We start from the raw sequence: 14,631 nt of genomic DNA, 5'->3' as shown, positions 1-14,631 counted from the left end.
ATAGCGACACCCAGCAGAGGCTCCACCATCGTGCAGGAGGCGAACTCGGTGCCTGGTGACAGATCTCACCCCCTTCATGTGGAGCACACTGTCTGGTGCAGGCACCCAGGTTCTGGGATGTATTGGGTCGGTTTCTGAGCACATGGAAAACCCTCGCTTGTTAGCACCACACAGAGACAAAGGACCAAAGTAGGGCAGTCAACATCTGAAAGAGAAAGACAGGCCGATGTTTGGGGGAGCGGCCATTCACCAGGGGCTGCAGCCAAAACATGAACCTGTGGCGGAGCCACCAAAGGACTCAGAGCGGTTGAACATAATTCCTTTAACAGCAATGTAGTTACTGTCTGTGTCTGTACCTTTAATTACACTGTTTGACTGTACAATGTCTTGTTACCTTTACAGCGCGGTTTCAACGTGATGACGTCATGCCGTTAGTCACGTGATTCCCCAATGGCGGGAAGAACGTGATGACATCATGACGTCAGCTTTCAGACCAGAGGATCAGTCCTCGTGGAGCCTTCAAGGAGAGCAGACCTGTATTCGATGTATTCCAGCAGTTTCTAGTTAAAACCTGTTTAGTTCCATTAAAGTTCATTGTTTTAATTGCCTGAGTCAAACTCAGTCTTTTCAATAGGAACCTCCGTCCCTACAAACCCATCTTTCCCCCGTCAGGTGCTGACTGACCTGCTCTGCATTGCCAGCACTCACACTTTTTCTTCATATCTGCACAGTGGTTGCGGCTATGCTTTTATAAATACAATGTAAGGAACCATTTACGCCTCTCTTTTTTTTTAAACCATGACGGGCAGTGACTGCCCCGACAATCGAATCCCATGGTTTGAGATGCAGAGCTATCGAATGTTATCTTCTACTCCATCCCATGTTCTTTGAGCTTATTGTACCTTGTTTACACAGCAATTATTTTCTGAAATCTATATAGGAACACAGGAAGAGGAGGAGGCCATTCAGTCCCTTGAGCCTGTTTTGCCATTCAATGAGATTATGGCTGATCTGTATCCTAATTCCATTTCCCACCTTGGCTCCATATCCCTTAATACCCTTGGCTAGCAAAAATCTATCGATCGCAGATTTAAAATTATTGATTGAGCTAACAGCTACTGCTTTTTGTGGGAGAGAGTTCCACACTTCTACCACCCTTTACGTGAAGAAGTGTTTCCTAACTTCTCTCCTGAATGGCCTGGCTCTGATTTTAAGGTTATGTCCACTTGTCCTAGACTTCCCCATCAGCCGAAAAAGTTTCTCTCTATCTACTCTGTCAATTCCTTTCAAAATCCAAAACACCTCACTCAAATCACCCCTTAACATTCTATATTCCAGGGAATACAAGCCTAGTCTACGTAATCTCTCCTCATAATCTAACCTTTGGAGCCCTGGTAATATTCTGGTGAATCTACACTGTGGCCTAGAAATTCGGTGGGCTGCGCCACCAGTTAGCACCTAAAGAGGGCACTTAGTGGGGTTAGCGCCACTGGCCACGCCTCCCGCGAAATTTAGCGGGGCACTAATGGCGGCGCTAGCCGTTAGTGCTGTGCTGCCACCGATGACATCATCGGTGTGCGCAGCGCCCCGCTACCGCCCCGATTGCGAAATTTGGTAGCGCCCCCTGCTGTAACGAATTTGCAACTGGCTCAGGGGGGCCTACCTGCGGCGGTAGAGGCACAGAGGTGCGAGGCAGCCATTTTTTTTGCTGGCCGCCTGCCAGCACCTCCTCGCGTAGCCGTCCCCGTCCTCCTGAGCCCCCCCCCCCCCGTTGTGCCGGCTGTCTCCCAAGAGCCCGGCACTTCTCCTCGGTGCCGGGCTCTTTTGCCGGCACTCGCGATCTTAGATCGCGCTGCAGCAGGCCTCTCCCCTTTAAGAAGGGGAGGAAGGCCTGCAGTACCGCAGCGCGCTGTGCCGCAGCGTGTGGCGCTGCGGCACGTTGCGCTGCGAACTTCAGTTGCGGCGCCCCAAGACGGATGCGGGGCGCCTCGAGTAGCGCCGCGCTTCCGTTTGGGGCGCTCAAACTGAATTTCCGGCGGGCGCTCGCGACTCCTTCCGGGGCAGTACTTCCGGCGCCCCAAATGGGGCGCCACCGAATTTCTAGGCCTGTATTCCTTCCAAGGCCAATATATTCTTTCTAAGGTGTGGTGCCCAGAACTGTACACAGTACTCCAGATGTGGTCTAACTGGGATTTTGTACAGCTGCAGCATATATCTTATGACTAAATTGCAGAGAAGATTTCAACTGCAACCGAAATAACCCCCGACATGGGATCTCCTCTCAGTATCACTGACTGTATCTCTACTTATGTTAATCCAGCTCCCTCACACTGTCACTCAGTAACCCCTCTCCCCCAGCGCCCTGTGTCACTGACTGTATCTCTACTGATGTTAATCCAGCTCACTCACACTGTCACTCAGTAATCCCTCCCCCAGCGCCCTGTGTTACCGATTGTAAACCCCCTGTCCTTGCAAACTACTGCCTCATCAACAACCTCTCTTTCCTCTCCAAAGACCTTGAATGTGTTGTCGCCTCCCAAATCCATGCCCATCTTTACCGCTACTCCATGTTTAAACCTCTCTAATCAGGTTTCTGCCCCGCCACGGCACTGAGACAGCCATTACAAAGTCACCAATAACATCCTATGTGGTAAACTATCCCTCCTCATCCTTCTCAACCTGTCTGCAGCCTTTGACACGGTTGACCACACCATCCTCCTCCAATGCCTCTCCTCCGTCATCCAGCTGGGCAGGACTGCACTCGCCTGACTCCATTCCTATCTATCTAGTCATATCTCCAGCAATAGCTTCTCTTCCCACCCCCGCACTGTTACCTTTGGAGACCCCCCAAGGATCTATCTTTCGCCCTCTCCTCTTCCTCATTTATGTGCTGCCCCTCGGCGACATCGTTCCTGGGGTCAGCTACCACATGCACGCTGACGACACCCAACTCTACCTGTCCACCATCTCTGTGTTGTCAGACTGCTTGTCCGACATCCAGTCCATGAGCCATAATTTCCTTCAGTTACATGTGGGAAGTCCAAAGCCATTGTCTTCGGCTCCCAGCACAAACTCCGTTCCCTCGTCACTGATTCCATCCCCTTCCCAAACCACTGTCTCTGGCTGAACCAGACTGTTTGCAACCTTAGTGTCCTATTTGACCCCGAGATGAGCTTCCCATATCCTCTCCATCACAAAGACCGCCTACTTCCACCTCTGTAACATCGCCTGTCTCTGCCCCTGCCTCAGCCCATCTGTTGCTGAAACCCCCATCCATACGATTGCTACCTCTCGACTTGACTATTCTAATGCTCTCCTAGCCAGCTTCCCATCTTCCACCCTCCATAAATTTGTTCTCATCAAACATCCTGCTGCCTATATTCTACCCCAGCTAATATTTCCTTCTTTGGATTGGTATTATTTTATTGTCTGATTACATGCTTTGAAGAGCCTTGGGACGTTTTTCTATATGAAAAGGTGCTATATAAATCCAAGTTCTTAATGCTGAAAGGAAATAAGAGAGAGAAAGCAGAAGACCAGCGAGAAGCCAAAAAAAAGAGAAACAGAGATACATATGAACAATGACATATAGGAAAAGACCCACTGGTCCATCCAGCCTGTCCCCCACAATTGTGTATCACAATATATACACTCCCCACCCCACCCAAAACTACGGGATCTCCTGGGAGAGGCAAAAACCAGGTAAAAACCCAGGCCAATTTGGTGGAAAAATATCTGGGAAATTCCTCTCTGATACATCTAGGCGATCGAAACTAGACCAGAAAATCACACTGGCCCTGAATGCCTGAAGTACCTAACTCTTGTAAGAGGTGCTGTCTGCCTCAGCCAGAAACAGGTCCAGCTCTCCCTTGAAGGAATTCAGCGTGTCCGCATCCACCGCATGAGCCCGCAGGCTGTTCCAGAGGTTCACTATTCTCTGGGAAAAGAACCACCTCCTGACATCTAACCTAGATCTGGCCTTATACAACTTAAAATTGTGACCCCTGGTCCTCCCTAACCTAATTTAATTGGAACAAACTGCCTACTACCTCATGTACGATGACAATACCGAACTCTACCTCTTCACTATCTCTGTTTTGTCAGACTGCTTGTTCAACATCCAGCCTTGGATGAGCCATAATTTCCTTCAGTTACATGTCAGAAGCCCAAGCCATTGTCTTCAACTCCCACCACAAACTCCATACCCTCACCACAGATTTCACTCCCTTCCCAAGCTACTGTCTCAGGTTGAACCAGACCATTTGCAACCTCAGCATCCGATTTGACCCTGAGCTGAGCTTCTGGCATGGTGCAAGAAATGTTCCCCATATTCCATGTGCGGTTCATTTTAACATCCCACGACTTTTCGTGGTTGCAGAATGGGCACGTGAACTGTGTTTCAAGCATCGCAAGTACTTTTTTCTTGGTGGGAGGCTTTCTCTTCGATTTCTTGCACCCCATTGCAACTTCTCAAGGGTTCTCCAAGTCCTTCCAAGTTACTTTTGATGTAAAAGGTCAGCTCCAGATGGGAGTATCAGCAGCTTGCAGCTGTCAGGTTTATACAAGTACAATCTAGTTCCTTCATCATCTTATAAACCTCAATCAGATCACTCCTAAGTCAATGCTTCTCTAAAGTGCAGAGTTCCTGCTATTTTAGCCTATCTTGATAACTAAGATGAGAAGAGAAAAGAGATATAGGCAGAAACCAGAGAAAGAACATAAGGGGAAGAGAGATTGAATCCTCGAATTTCCTGTGAGCAACACCACAGGAGACCCACTGCAGCTAACAAATAAACTGTACAGAGGCTGCACGTTGGAGAGTTCTGATATTTACTTGCTGTCTCATTGCATTTACTCTACAATTAGTTTGAACGGGTTCTCTCTGGTTGTGTATTTAAGCAAAGCATGTGGATAATTAATGCCATGATTAGACAAGCTGTAACGATTCCGAGAGACACTTTCAGTAACATTGAATATTACACCTACCTTATGGTTCTTGATCAGCTTCAGAGTGATGGCTTCATTCTTCCCGTAATCCTCACTTGAGACAAGCTGAAGCTTTTCTGCTGCCCAGGCTTCTAGCTCTGAAGCATCTGCAAGGAACTAAATTAAAACTCAGCTATTAATTACTGTCATTAGGAACTAAATTAAAACTCAGCTATTAATTATTGTCATTAGGAACTAAATTAAAACTCAGCTATCAGTTATTGTCATTATTAGGAACTAAATTAAAACTCAGCTATTAATTACTGTCATTAGGAACTAAATTAAAACTCAGCTATTAATTACTGTCATTAGGAACTAAATTAAAACTCAGCTATTAATTATTGTCATTAGGAACTAAATTAAAACTCAGCTATCAGTTATTGTCATTATTAGGAACTAAATTAAAACTCAGCTATCAGTTATTGTCATTAGGAACTAAATTAAAACTCAGCTATTAATTACTGTCATTAGGAACTAAATTAAAACTCAGCTATCAGTTATTGTCATTAGGAACTAAATTAAAACTCAGCTTTCAGTTATTGTCATTAGGAACTATATCTGCAGTGGGGAGAGAGGTATACTTGCAGTAGGGAGAGAGGTGTATCTGCAGTGGGGAGAGAGGTGTATCTGCAGGGGGGAGAGAGGTATACTTGCAGTAGGGAGAGAGGTATACTTGCAGTGGGGAGAGAGGTATACATGCAGTGGGGAGAGAGGTGTATCTGCAGTGGGGAGAGAGGTATACTTGCAGTGGGGAGAGAGGTGTATTTGCAGTGGGGAGAGAGGTGTATCTGCAGGGGGGAGAGAGGTATACTTGCAGTGGGGAGAGAGGTGTACTTGCAGTGGGGAGAGAGGTGTATCTGCAGTGGGGAGAGAGGTATACTTGCAGTGGGGAGAGAGGTGTATCTGCAGTGGGGAGAGAGGTATACTTGCAGTGGGGAGAGAGGTGTATCTGCAAGGGGGAGAGAGGTGTATCTGCAAGGGGGAGAGAGGTATATTTGCAGTGGGGAGAGAGGTGTACCTGCAGGGGGGAGAGAGGTATACTTGCAGTGGGGAGAGAGGTGTATCTGCAGTGGGGAGAGAGCTGTATCTGCAGGGGGGAGAGAGGTGTATTTGCAGTGGGGAGAGAGGTGTATCTGCAGGGGGGAGAGAGGTGTATCTGCAGGGGGGAGAGAGGTGTATCTGCAGGGGGGAGAGAGGTGTATCTGCAGGGGGGAGAGAGGTATACTTGCAGTGGGGAGAGAGGTGTATTTGCAGTGGGGAGAGAGGTGTATCTGCAGGGGGAGAGAGGTATACTTGCAGTGGGGAGAGAGGTGTATCTGCAGGGGAGAGAGAGGTGTATCTGCAGGGGAGAGAGAGGTGTATCTGCAGGGGAGAGAGAGGTGTATCTGCAGGGGGGGAGAGGTGTATCTGCAGGGGGGGAGAGGTGTACTTGCAGTGGGGAGAGAGGTGTATCTGCAGGGGGAGAGAGGTGTATCTGCAGTGGGGAGAGAGGTGTACTTGCAGTGGGGAGAGAGGTGTATCTGCAGGGGAGAGAGAGGTGTATCTGCAGGGGAGAGAGGTGTATCTGCAGGGGGGAGAGGTGTATCTGCAGGGGGGAGAGAGGTGTACTTGCAGTGGGGAGAGAGGTGTACTTGCAGTGGGGAGAGAGGTGTACTTGCAGTGGGGAGAGAGGTGTACTTGCAGTGGGGAGAGAGGTGTATCTGCAGGGGGGAGAGAGGTGCATCTGCAGGGGGGAGAGAGGTGCATCTGCAGGGGGGAGAGAGGTGTATCTGCAGTGGGGAGAGAGGTGCATCTGCAGGGGGGAAGAGAGGTATATTTGCAGTGGGGAGAGAGGTGTATCTGCAGGGGGGAGAGAGGTGTATCTGCAGGGGGGAGAGAGGTGTATCTGCAGGGGGAGAGAGGTGTATCTGCAGGGGGGAGGGAGGTGCATCTGCAGGGGGGAGAGAGGTGCATCTGCAGGGGGGAGAGAGGTGTATCTGCAGGGGAGAGAGAGGTGTATCTGCAGGGTGGAGGGAGGTGCATCTGCAGGGGGGAGAGAGGTGTATCTGCAGTGGGGAGAGAGGTGTATCTGCAGTGGGTAGAGAGGTGTATCTGCAGGGGGGAGAGAGGTGTATCTGCAGGGGGGAGAGAGGTGTATCTGCAGGGGGGAGAGAGGTGTATCTGTAGGGGGGAGAGAGGTGTATCTGCAGGGGGGAGAGAGGTGCATCTGCAGGGGGGGAGAGAGGTGCATCTGCAGGGGGGAGAGAGGTGTATCTGCAGGGGGGAGAGAGGTATACTTGCAGTGGGGAGGGAGGTATATCTGCTGCAGAGGAGTGTATATTGGCTGCGGTGGGGAGGGTGGTCTATCTGCACCATGGCAAGACATGTGGAAAATGGAACCCCAGCATCCGTAGCCCTCCGAATAAACTATCATGGAATGTGCTGATCAATTGGCATTCCCATTTTCCAAAGTACCAAGGAGTGATGTCTGTCAAAGCACACTCATCGGGGAGGAATCTGTTTCCAAAGAAACGCTCTCCGCTAACAGTTCAAGCTGTAGATAGATGGTTACAGGTAACCAGATGCAATTTGGCAAAGTGTTGCCACAATATCCATGAATTAGTGTCCTATCACTATCCTTGTGTACAGAACGGTCCAGATTTATTGCAGAGTACTTTACTTCACTCCACTGGGCTCTGCAGGGCCTTTTCCTGATCACCTCCTGCAGAGTGGAAGTACTTGGCCAGTGCCCCTCATAGGTTGGAAACCTCTAAAAGACAATCCAACACTGGATGTGAGTAGTCCTGACTGTTTTCTACCAGGATACACATCCATATCCAGCACCTGTGCATTCATACAGGGGCTAACTGCCCCAGTCACGCGTATCCCATCACACTCTGCTCTCCATGCCCTGAACCTACCTGGTGGAACCGCACTGAGTGCTGTAGTTTTTCCCTCCTGTCGTCGCAGGCCCACTCCAGCTCCTCCCAGTTGGTCCGCAGCTCCTTGCACTTGCCCTCAATGCCCTGGGCCATATGGTGCTGAGAGCTGATCATACGGCTGCCGATCTCCAGCACCTTTTGGACCTGCTGCTTGTGAGTGTTCACTTCAACCAGCAGCTCCTGCACCAGGGAGAAGGTTCATGGTTACTGAAAGGCCCAATAGCAAGCCTCCAGGAGAGGTAAGTAGGGGGATGGGGAGAGGAAGGGAGAGAGAGGAGGGAGGAAGGGGAAAGTGAGAATCTACCATCCCCATTCCAGGATCCCATTACACAGTATGTTACTATACCGACCCACATCCCAGCGTCCAATCATATAGCATAATACTGTACCGATCCCAGCCTAGCATCCAATCATTTGGCACAATACTGTACCCACCCCCATCCTAGTGTCCAATCGTTTGGCGCATTACTGTACCGCTCCCCCCCCCCCCCCACTCTCAGCACCCAATCATATAGCACAATAATATACCGACACCACTATCCCAGCACCAAATCATATTACACAATACTGTACCAACCCACCCACCATCCAATAATATAGCTCAATACTGTACCCATTACACAGCACGTTACAGTCCAGTTGTGTTGAACTTTAATTTTTGCGGAATGCATCCAGAGGTGTGCATCCCAACAGCTGCAGGACCCCAGCATTAAAAGTCCTCCAACCTCTGAACATTGGGTCCCAGGGCCAAGACCCCGGTCTGCAAGAATATCCAAACTCGCCTGACATAGAAACATAGAAGATAGAAGCAGGAGTAGGCCATTCGGCCCCTCAAGCCTGATCTGCCATTTAATGAGATCATGGCTGATCACCCAAATTCAGCACCCTGTCCCTGCTTTCTCCCCATATCCCTTGATCCCTTTAGCCTTAAGAAATATATCTAACTCCTTCTTGAATATATTTAATGAATTGGCCTCAACTGCCTTCTGTGGTAGAGAATTCCACAGGTTCACCACTCTCTGGGTGAAGAAATTTCTCCTCATCTCAGTCCTAAATGGCTTACCCCTTATCCTTAGACTGTGACCCCTGGTTCTGGACTCCCCGGCCATCATAAACATCCTTCCTGCATCTAGTCTGTCTAGTCCTGTTAGAATTTTATAAGTTTCAATGAGATCCCCTCTCATTCTTCTAAACTCCAGAGAATACAAGCCCAATCGACCCAATCTCTCTTCATACGTCATTCCTGCCATCCCAGGTATCAGTCTGGTGAATCTTCGCTACACTCCCTCCATGGCAAGAACATCCTTCCTCAGATAAGGCGACCAAAACTGCAAACAATACTCAAGGTGTGGTCTCACCAAGGCCCTATACAACTGCAGCAAGACATCCTTGCTCCTGTACTCGAATCCTCTCGCTATGAAGGCCAACATACTGTAATGTATGTACCTTTAAGGGGAGAACTACTTTTTACAGCTCCTGTATACTGTAGTACCGGCAGTGACCACACCTGTATATAAACCCTGAGTAGTGATCTGTACAGTTAGTTCTAGTAAACACCTGTTGAATCGTTCCCTGCAGTCTGTTGTCTGATTATTGAAGGACACAACATTAAGATACACGGATCTAACATTGGCGACGAGGTAGATTCGAACCTACCTGCAACTCTGCATCACCTCCCAGGGATTCACTCCTGGAGAACAGTGGAAGAAGGTCGAGTCCAGAAGCACGGGCGTCGACCACGGGCAACCGCCCAGTCATCCAGCGGAGATTTGAGCATCGCAGGGGAGGCTGTCGAGAGCCAGGCTTGGCTTTCCCGTCACGGTGGTCTAGCGAAACGGGCTGGCAACAGGTACTGCGCAGACCCTTCCCGGACAGCGATGGGCTAGAGCCCGACCGAGCGGCACAGAAAAAGGCCGAGCAGCGTCGACGGGGGAGAGAGAGAGGGCAGAGCGCACAGGGCGCAGCTGGTGTTCAGGACTGAGCAGCGTCAACAGGGAGAGAGACGAGAGAGAGCAGAGCGCAGCCGGTGTTCAAGGGCCGAGCAGCGTCAACGGGGGAGAGAGGCGCGCAGGAAAACGCGAGGTGCTGCCACTGCCACGAGAACCGCAATGAGCGGCGTTGGCAGCAGCACAGGAGCAGCGCACGAAACCCACAGGGCATCGCCATTTGCCACGAGGACTGCCGAGAGCGGCATTGGCAGCAGCGCGGGAGACGCCATTTTAAGCCGCAGCGGGGAAGAAAGGAAAGCGCGGGAGACGCCATTTTAAGCCGCAGCGGGGAAGAAAGGAAAGCGCGGGAGACGCCATTTTAAGCCAGTCTAACCACACCCAAAAATGCCGAAGAGTGGCAGTATCACAGCGTTCGACAATGAAGTCGAAGATTGGACGACATATGTCGAATGCATAGAAGTATACTGCAAGGCGAATGAAGTGCCAGATGACAAGAAAGCGCTGGTATTGTTGAATTCAATGGGTGCAAAAACGTATGGCTTACTACGAAACCTAGTAACCCCAGAGAAGCCAGTAGAAAAGGATTTTGAAAACATAGTGTCAATCCTACAGGACCACTTAAACCCCACACCGCTGCTGATAGCAGAAAGATTTAAGTTTCACAAAAGGAACCAGCATAAAGATGAAAGTAATGCTGAGTATTTAACGGAACTGCGCAAGTTATCGAAACACTGCCAGTTTGGAACGGGACTAGCAGATACTTTAAGGGACAAGTTTGTGTGTGGGCTTCAAAGTGAAGGAACCCAGAAACGGCTTCTATCACAAAAGGATCTTACGCTGGACAAGGCTTTCAGCATTGCAGTATCACACGAAGCAGCAGCACGGGGCGCTGCAGAGATACAACGGAGACCGCAAGAATATGGCACAAATGAAATGTCATACGGAACAGTGAAGTGCTATCGTTGCGGCAGAACAACACACGACCATAATGATTGCTGGTTCAAGGACAAAGTGTGCAGACAGTGTGGAAAAGTAGGACACATAGCAAGAGTCTGCAGGTCGGGAAAGAAAACCAGCAGCAAGAAATCTCCACAGGAGAAGTACAAGAAGGTACATAAGGTGACGGAGAGTAGTTCAGACGAACAGAAGAGTGATACAGACTACAGAAGCAAGGAGCTAGGTTGTTTGAAACTACATAATGTGATCAAAACGGAGGATCACCAAACTGTCTGGGTCACGCTCAAGATAGCAGGAGTCCAAGTGAAAATGGAATCGGACACAGGATCAGCCCTAACAGTCATAAACCGAAGGGACTACAAGCGGCTATTCTCACATATACACTTGAGAGATACAAAGATTGTCTTGAAGACGTACATGGGGCAAAAAGTCTACCCCAAAGGAAAAATAAGGGTGAACGTTACATATAACGGCAAGGAAACACCAAAAATGGACCTATATGTATTGCCACATGGAGGACCACCACTACTAGGACGTGAATGGATCCGGAAGATACAGCTAGATTGGCATTCCATACAGGCACTGACTGTGGCTGACAAAAAGGATGATGACGTCACACCTGGGCGACTGTCAAAGATCCTAACTGACGCGAAAGAAGTGTTCCAGCAAGGACTCGGAACACTAAAAGGCATGACAGCGATGATTAAAATTGAAGAAAACGCAAGCCCAAATTTTTTTAAGGCCAGACCGGTACCTTATGCGATCCGCCCAGCCGTCGAAGCAGAGCTGGAGAGTCTGGAACGTTCAGGTGTACTGTCCAAGGTAGACTGGAGCGAGTGGGCTACACCCATCGTCCCTGTGATGAAAAAGTCGTTGAGCAGCACACCTGGGGAACCAAGGAAGGTTTGCATCTGTGGGGACTTTAAGGTAACAGTGAACCCGGTCTTCACACCGTACAATATCCACTTCTGCGGATTGAAGATATTTTCGCCTCGCTATCTGGAGGGAAACGCTTCACTAAGATTGATCTGGCCCAGGCGTATCTGCAAATGGAGGTAGAAGAAGCATCAAAAAAATACCTCACAATCAACACCCACAAAGGTCTCTACCAATACAACCGGCTGGTATTCGGGGTAGCATCAGCTCCGGCTATTTGGCAGAGGGCAATGGAACAAGTCCTGCAAGGGATCCCAGGGACCCAGTGTTATTTGGACGACATCCTGGTCACGGGCAAAAATGACAGTGATCACCTTGCCAACCTGGAGCAGGTGCTCACTAGATTGCAGGAATATGGGCTCCGAGCTAACCGCCCCAAATGCGAGTTTTTTAGAAAACAGATCTCGTATTGTGGCCACGTTATCGATAAAGAGAGGTTACATAAGTCCCCAGAGAAGATTGAGGCAGTAGTCAAGGCTCCAGCACCGGAAAATGTGTCACAACTGAGGTCGTTCCTCGGGCTGGTAAACTACTACCATAAGTTCTTGCCAAATTTGCCTACAATACTACACCCACTGAACACCCTACTGCAAACTGGGGTGCCATGGAAGTGGAGTGACGAATGTAGACGAGCTTTCCAGAAGAGCAAAACACTAATCACATCGAAAGAGGTATTGGCCCATTACAACCCGGCATTACCAATTCGGTTGGCATGTGATGCGTCACCCTACGGCATTGGAGCGGTGCTGCCGCACAAATTCTCGGACGGCTCAGAGAGGCCAATAGCCTTTGCGTCACGATCACTAACCTCAGCCGAGCGTAACTACGCCCAGATTGACAGGGAGGCCCTCAGCCTAGTGTGGGGAGTGAAAAAGTTCAATCACTATCTGCACGGGCAGAAGTTCACCTTGCTGACTGACCACCAACCACTTGTCTCCATCTTTAATCCAAAGAAGGGCGTTCCGATGATGACTGCGCAACGGCTACAAAGATGGTCCCTTTTTCTAGGGGCGCACCAATATGAAATCGAGTATAAGGGCACGAAACAGCATGGAAACGCTGATGGGCTATCACGCCTGCCACTGCCTACTGCGGAGGAAGCACCAGCAGTGGAACCTGTCGAAATATTTCATTCGACTATAATTGAATGCTTGCCAGTAACTAACGCTGGTATAGAGAAGGAGACCCGAAATGACCCAACACTGTCTCGGGTATATGATTTGACGGTGAAGGGATGGCCAGCACATGGTGACTCACTGTTGCCAGCATTCTCATCCAGAAGAGAACAGCTGTCAGTATGCCAGGGGAACTTGATGTGTGGATCCCGAGTGGTAATTCCACCCAAGTTAAGGGAGAGAGTGCTCAATGAGCTTCACGAAGGTCATCTGGGAGGGGTGAAAATGAAAAGCCTTGCTAGGGCTTATGTGTGGTGGCCGGGGATCGATCAGCAAATCGAGGACCTGACAAAGAGCTGCTCAGGATGCCAGAAGGTCCAAAATGCCCCACCACATGCCCCTCTACACCCATGGGAGTGGCCCTCATCTCCATGGCAACGGGTGCATATTGATTTTGCTGGTCCATTCATGGACTCAATGTTTTTAATAGCCGTGGATACGCACTCGAAATGGCCTGAGGTGATCAAAATGTCCTCCACCACCACGGAAAAAACTATTGCAGTCCTACGGACCATTTTTGCCAGGAACGGCTTGCCAGAGCAGATTTGCTCTGATAACGGACCACAGTTTGTGTCCGAAGAGTTTCGAAGATTTATGAAAAGGAATGGGGTAAGGCATTACACATCCGCCCCGTATCACCCAGCCACAAATGGATTGGCTGAGAGGTTCGTACAAACCTTTAAGAAGGCAATAAAGGCTATGTACAATGACAACATTCCGCTGCAGCACAAGGTGGACAATTTCCTGTTCGCCTACCGGAATGCGACACATGCAGTCACCAACCAGGCTCCAGCCATGATGTTCTTTAACCGAAGGTTAAGATCTCGCCTGGATTTGCTCAGACCAAACGTACGAAGAGGTGTTGAGAGTAAGCAATTCCAGCACATCCATGAGAAGCCAACAAGGAGCTTCAATGTAGGGCAACCAGTCTTGGCCCACGACTACCGAACAGAAAAATTGCAGCCAGGAACGATATGCACACGGCAGGGCCCACTAATGTACACAGTGGACGTTGGGGAGAGCATCGTGAGACGCCATGCTGACCAGATCCTACAGTCACAGGAACAAGTCAACCCCATGCCTCGCCCATACGTACCTGGTGATGAACCCGACGTACAGGTCGCATCTACCCCAGAAACAGTAGCATCGGAAGCTGATGAACCAACCGACGACAGGGGGCCAGAATCGCCTCCGCACCAAGAGCAAGACACTCGGGAAAGGCGCTATCCAGAAAGGATCAGGAAGCCTCCCCAAAGACTGAATTTATAAATAGACTATTTTCAGCTAATGTTGCATGTTAGAAGTGTTAATTGTAATTAGTTGATATTTAATTGTTAAATGAGTGTTATGGTACTGTTAATCTAAAAGGGGAGGAATTGTAATGTATGTACCTTTAAGGGGAGAACTACTTTTTACAGCTCCTGTATACTGTAGTACCGGCAGTGACCACACCTGTATATAAACCCTGAGTAGTGATCTGTACAGTTAGTTCTAGAGTAACCCTCATTCAGTAAACACCTTTTGAATCGTTCCCTGCAGTCTGTTGTCTGATTATTGAAGGACACAACATTAAGATACACGGATCTAACACATACCATTTGCCTTCTTAACCACCTGCTGCACCTGCATGCTTACCTTCAGCGACTGGTGCACAAGGACACCCAGGTCTCGTTGCACTTCCCCTTTTCCCAATCTATTGCCATTCAG

General features: G+C 49.3%; 1 protein-coding gene across 1 annotated transcript in view; it reads right to left on the bottom strand.

Annotated features, from left to right (window-relative positions):
- The window catches only part of sptbn5 (spectrin, beta, non-erythrocytic 5), a 781,023-nt gene that overhangs the window by 531,391 nt on the left and 235,001 nt on the right, over positions 1-14,631 (bottom strand). The window contains 2 exon segments of the mRNA XM_086003837.1: positions 4,987-5,103; positions 7,887-8,087. Coding sequence (XP_085859963.1) covers positions 4,987-5,103; positions 7,887-8,087 — 318 coding nt within the window.

Source organism: Somniosus microcephalus, chromosome 12, assembly GCF_052327205.1.
Source record: "Somniosus microcephalus isolate GS21.2 chromosome 12, FLI_Smic_1.0, whole genome shotgun sequence".
In the NCBI taxonomy this organism is placed as follows: Eukaryota; Metazoa; Chordata; class Chondrichthyes; order Squaliformes; family Somniosidae; genus Somniosus; species Somniosus microcephalus.
Note: the sequence above shows the minus strand (reverse complement) of the source record. Positions and strands in the feature narration are given on the sequence as shown.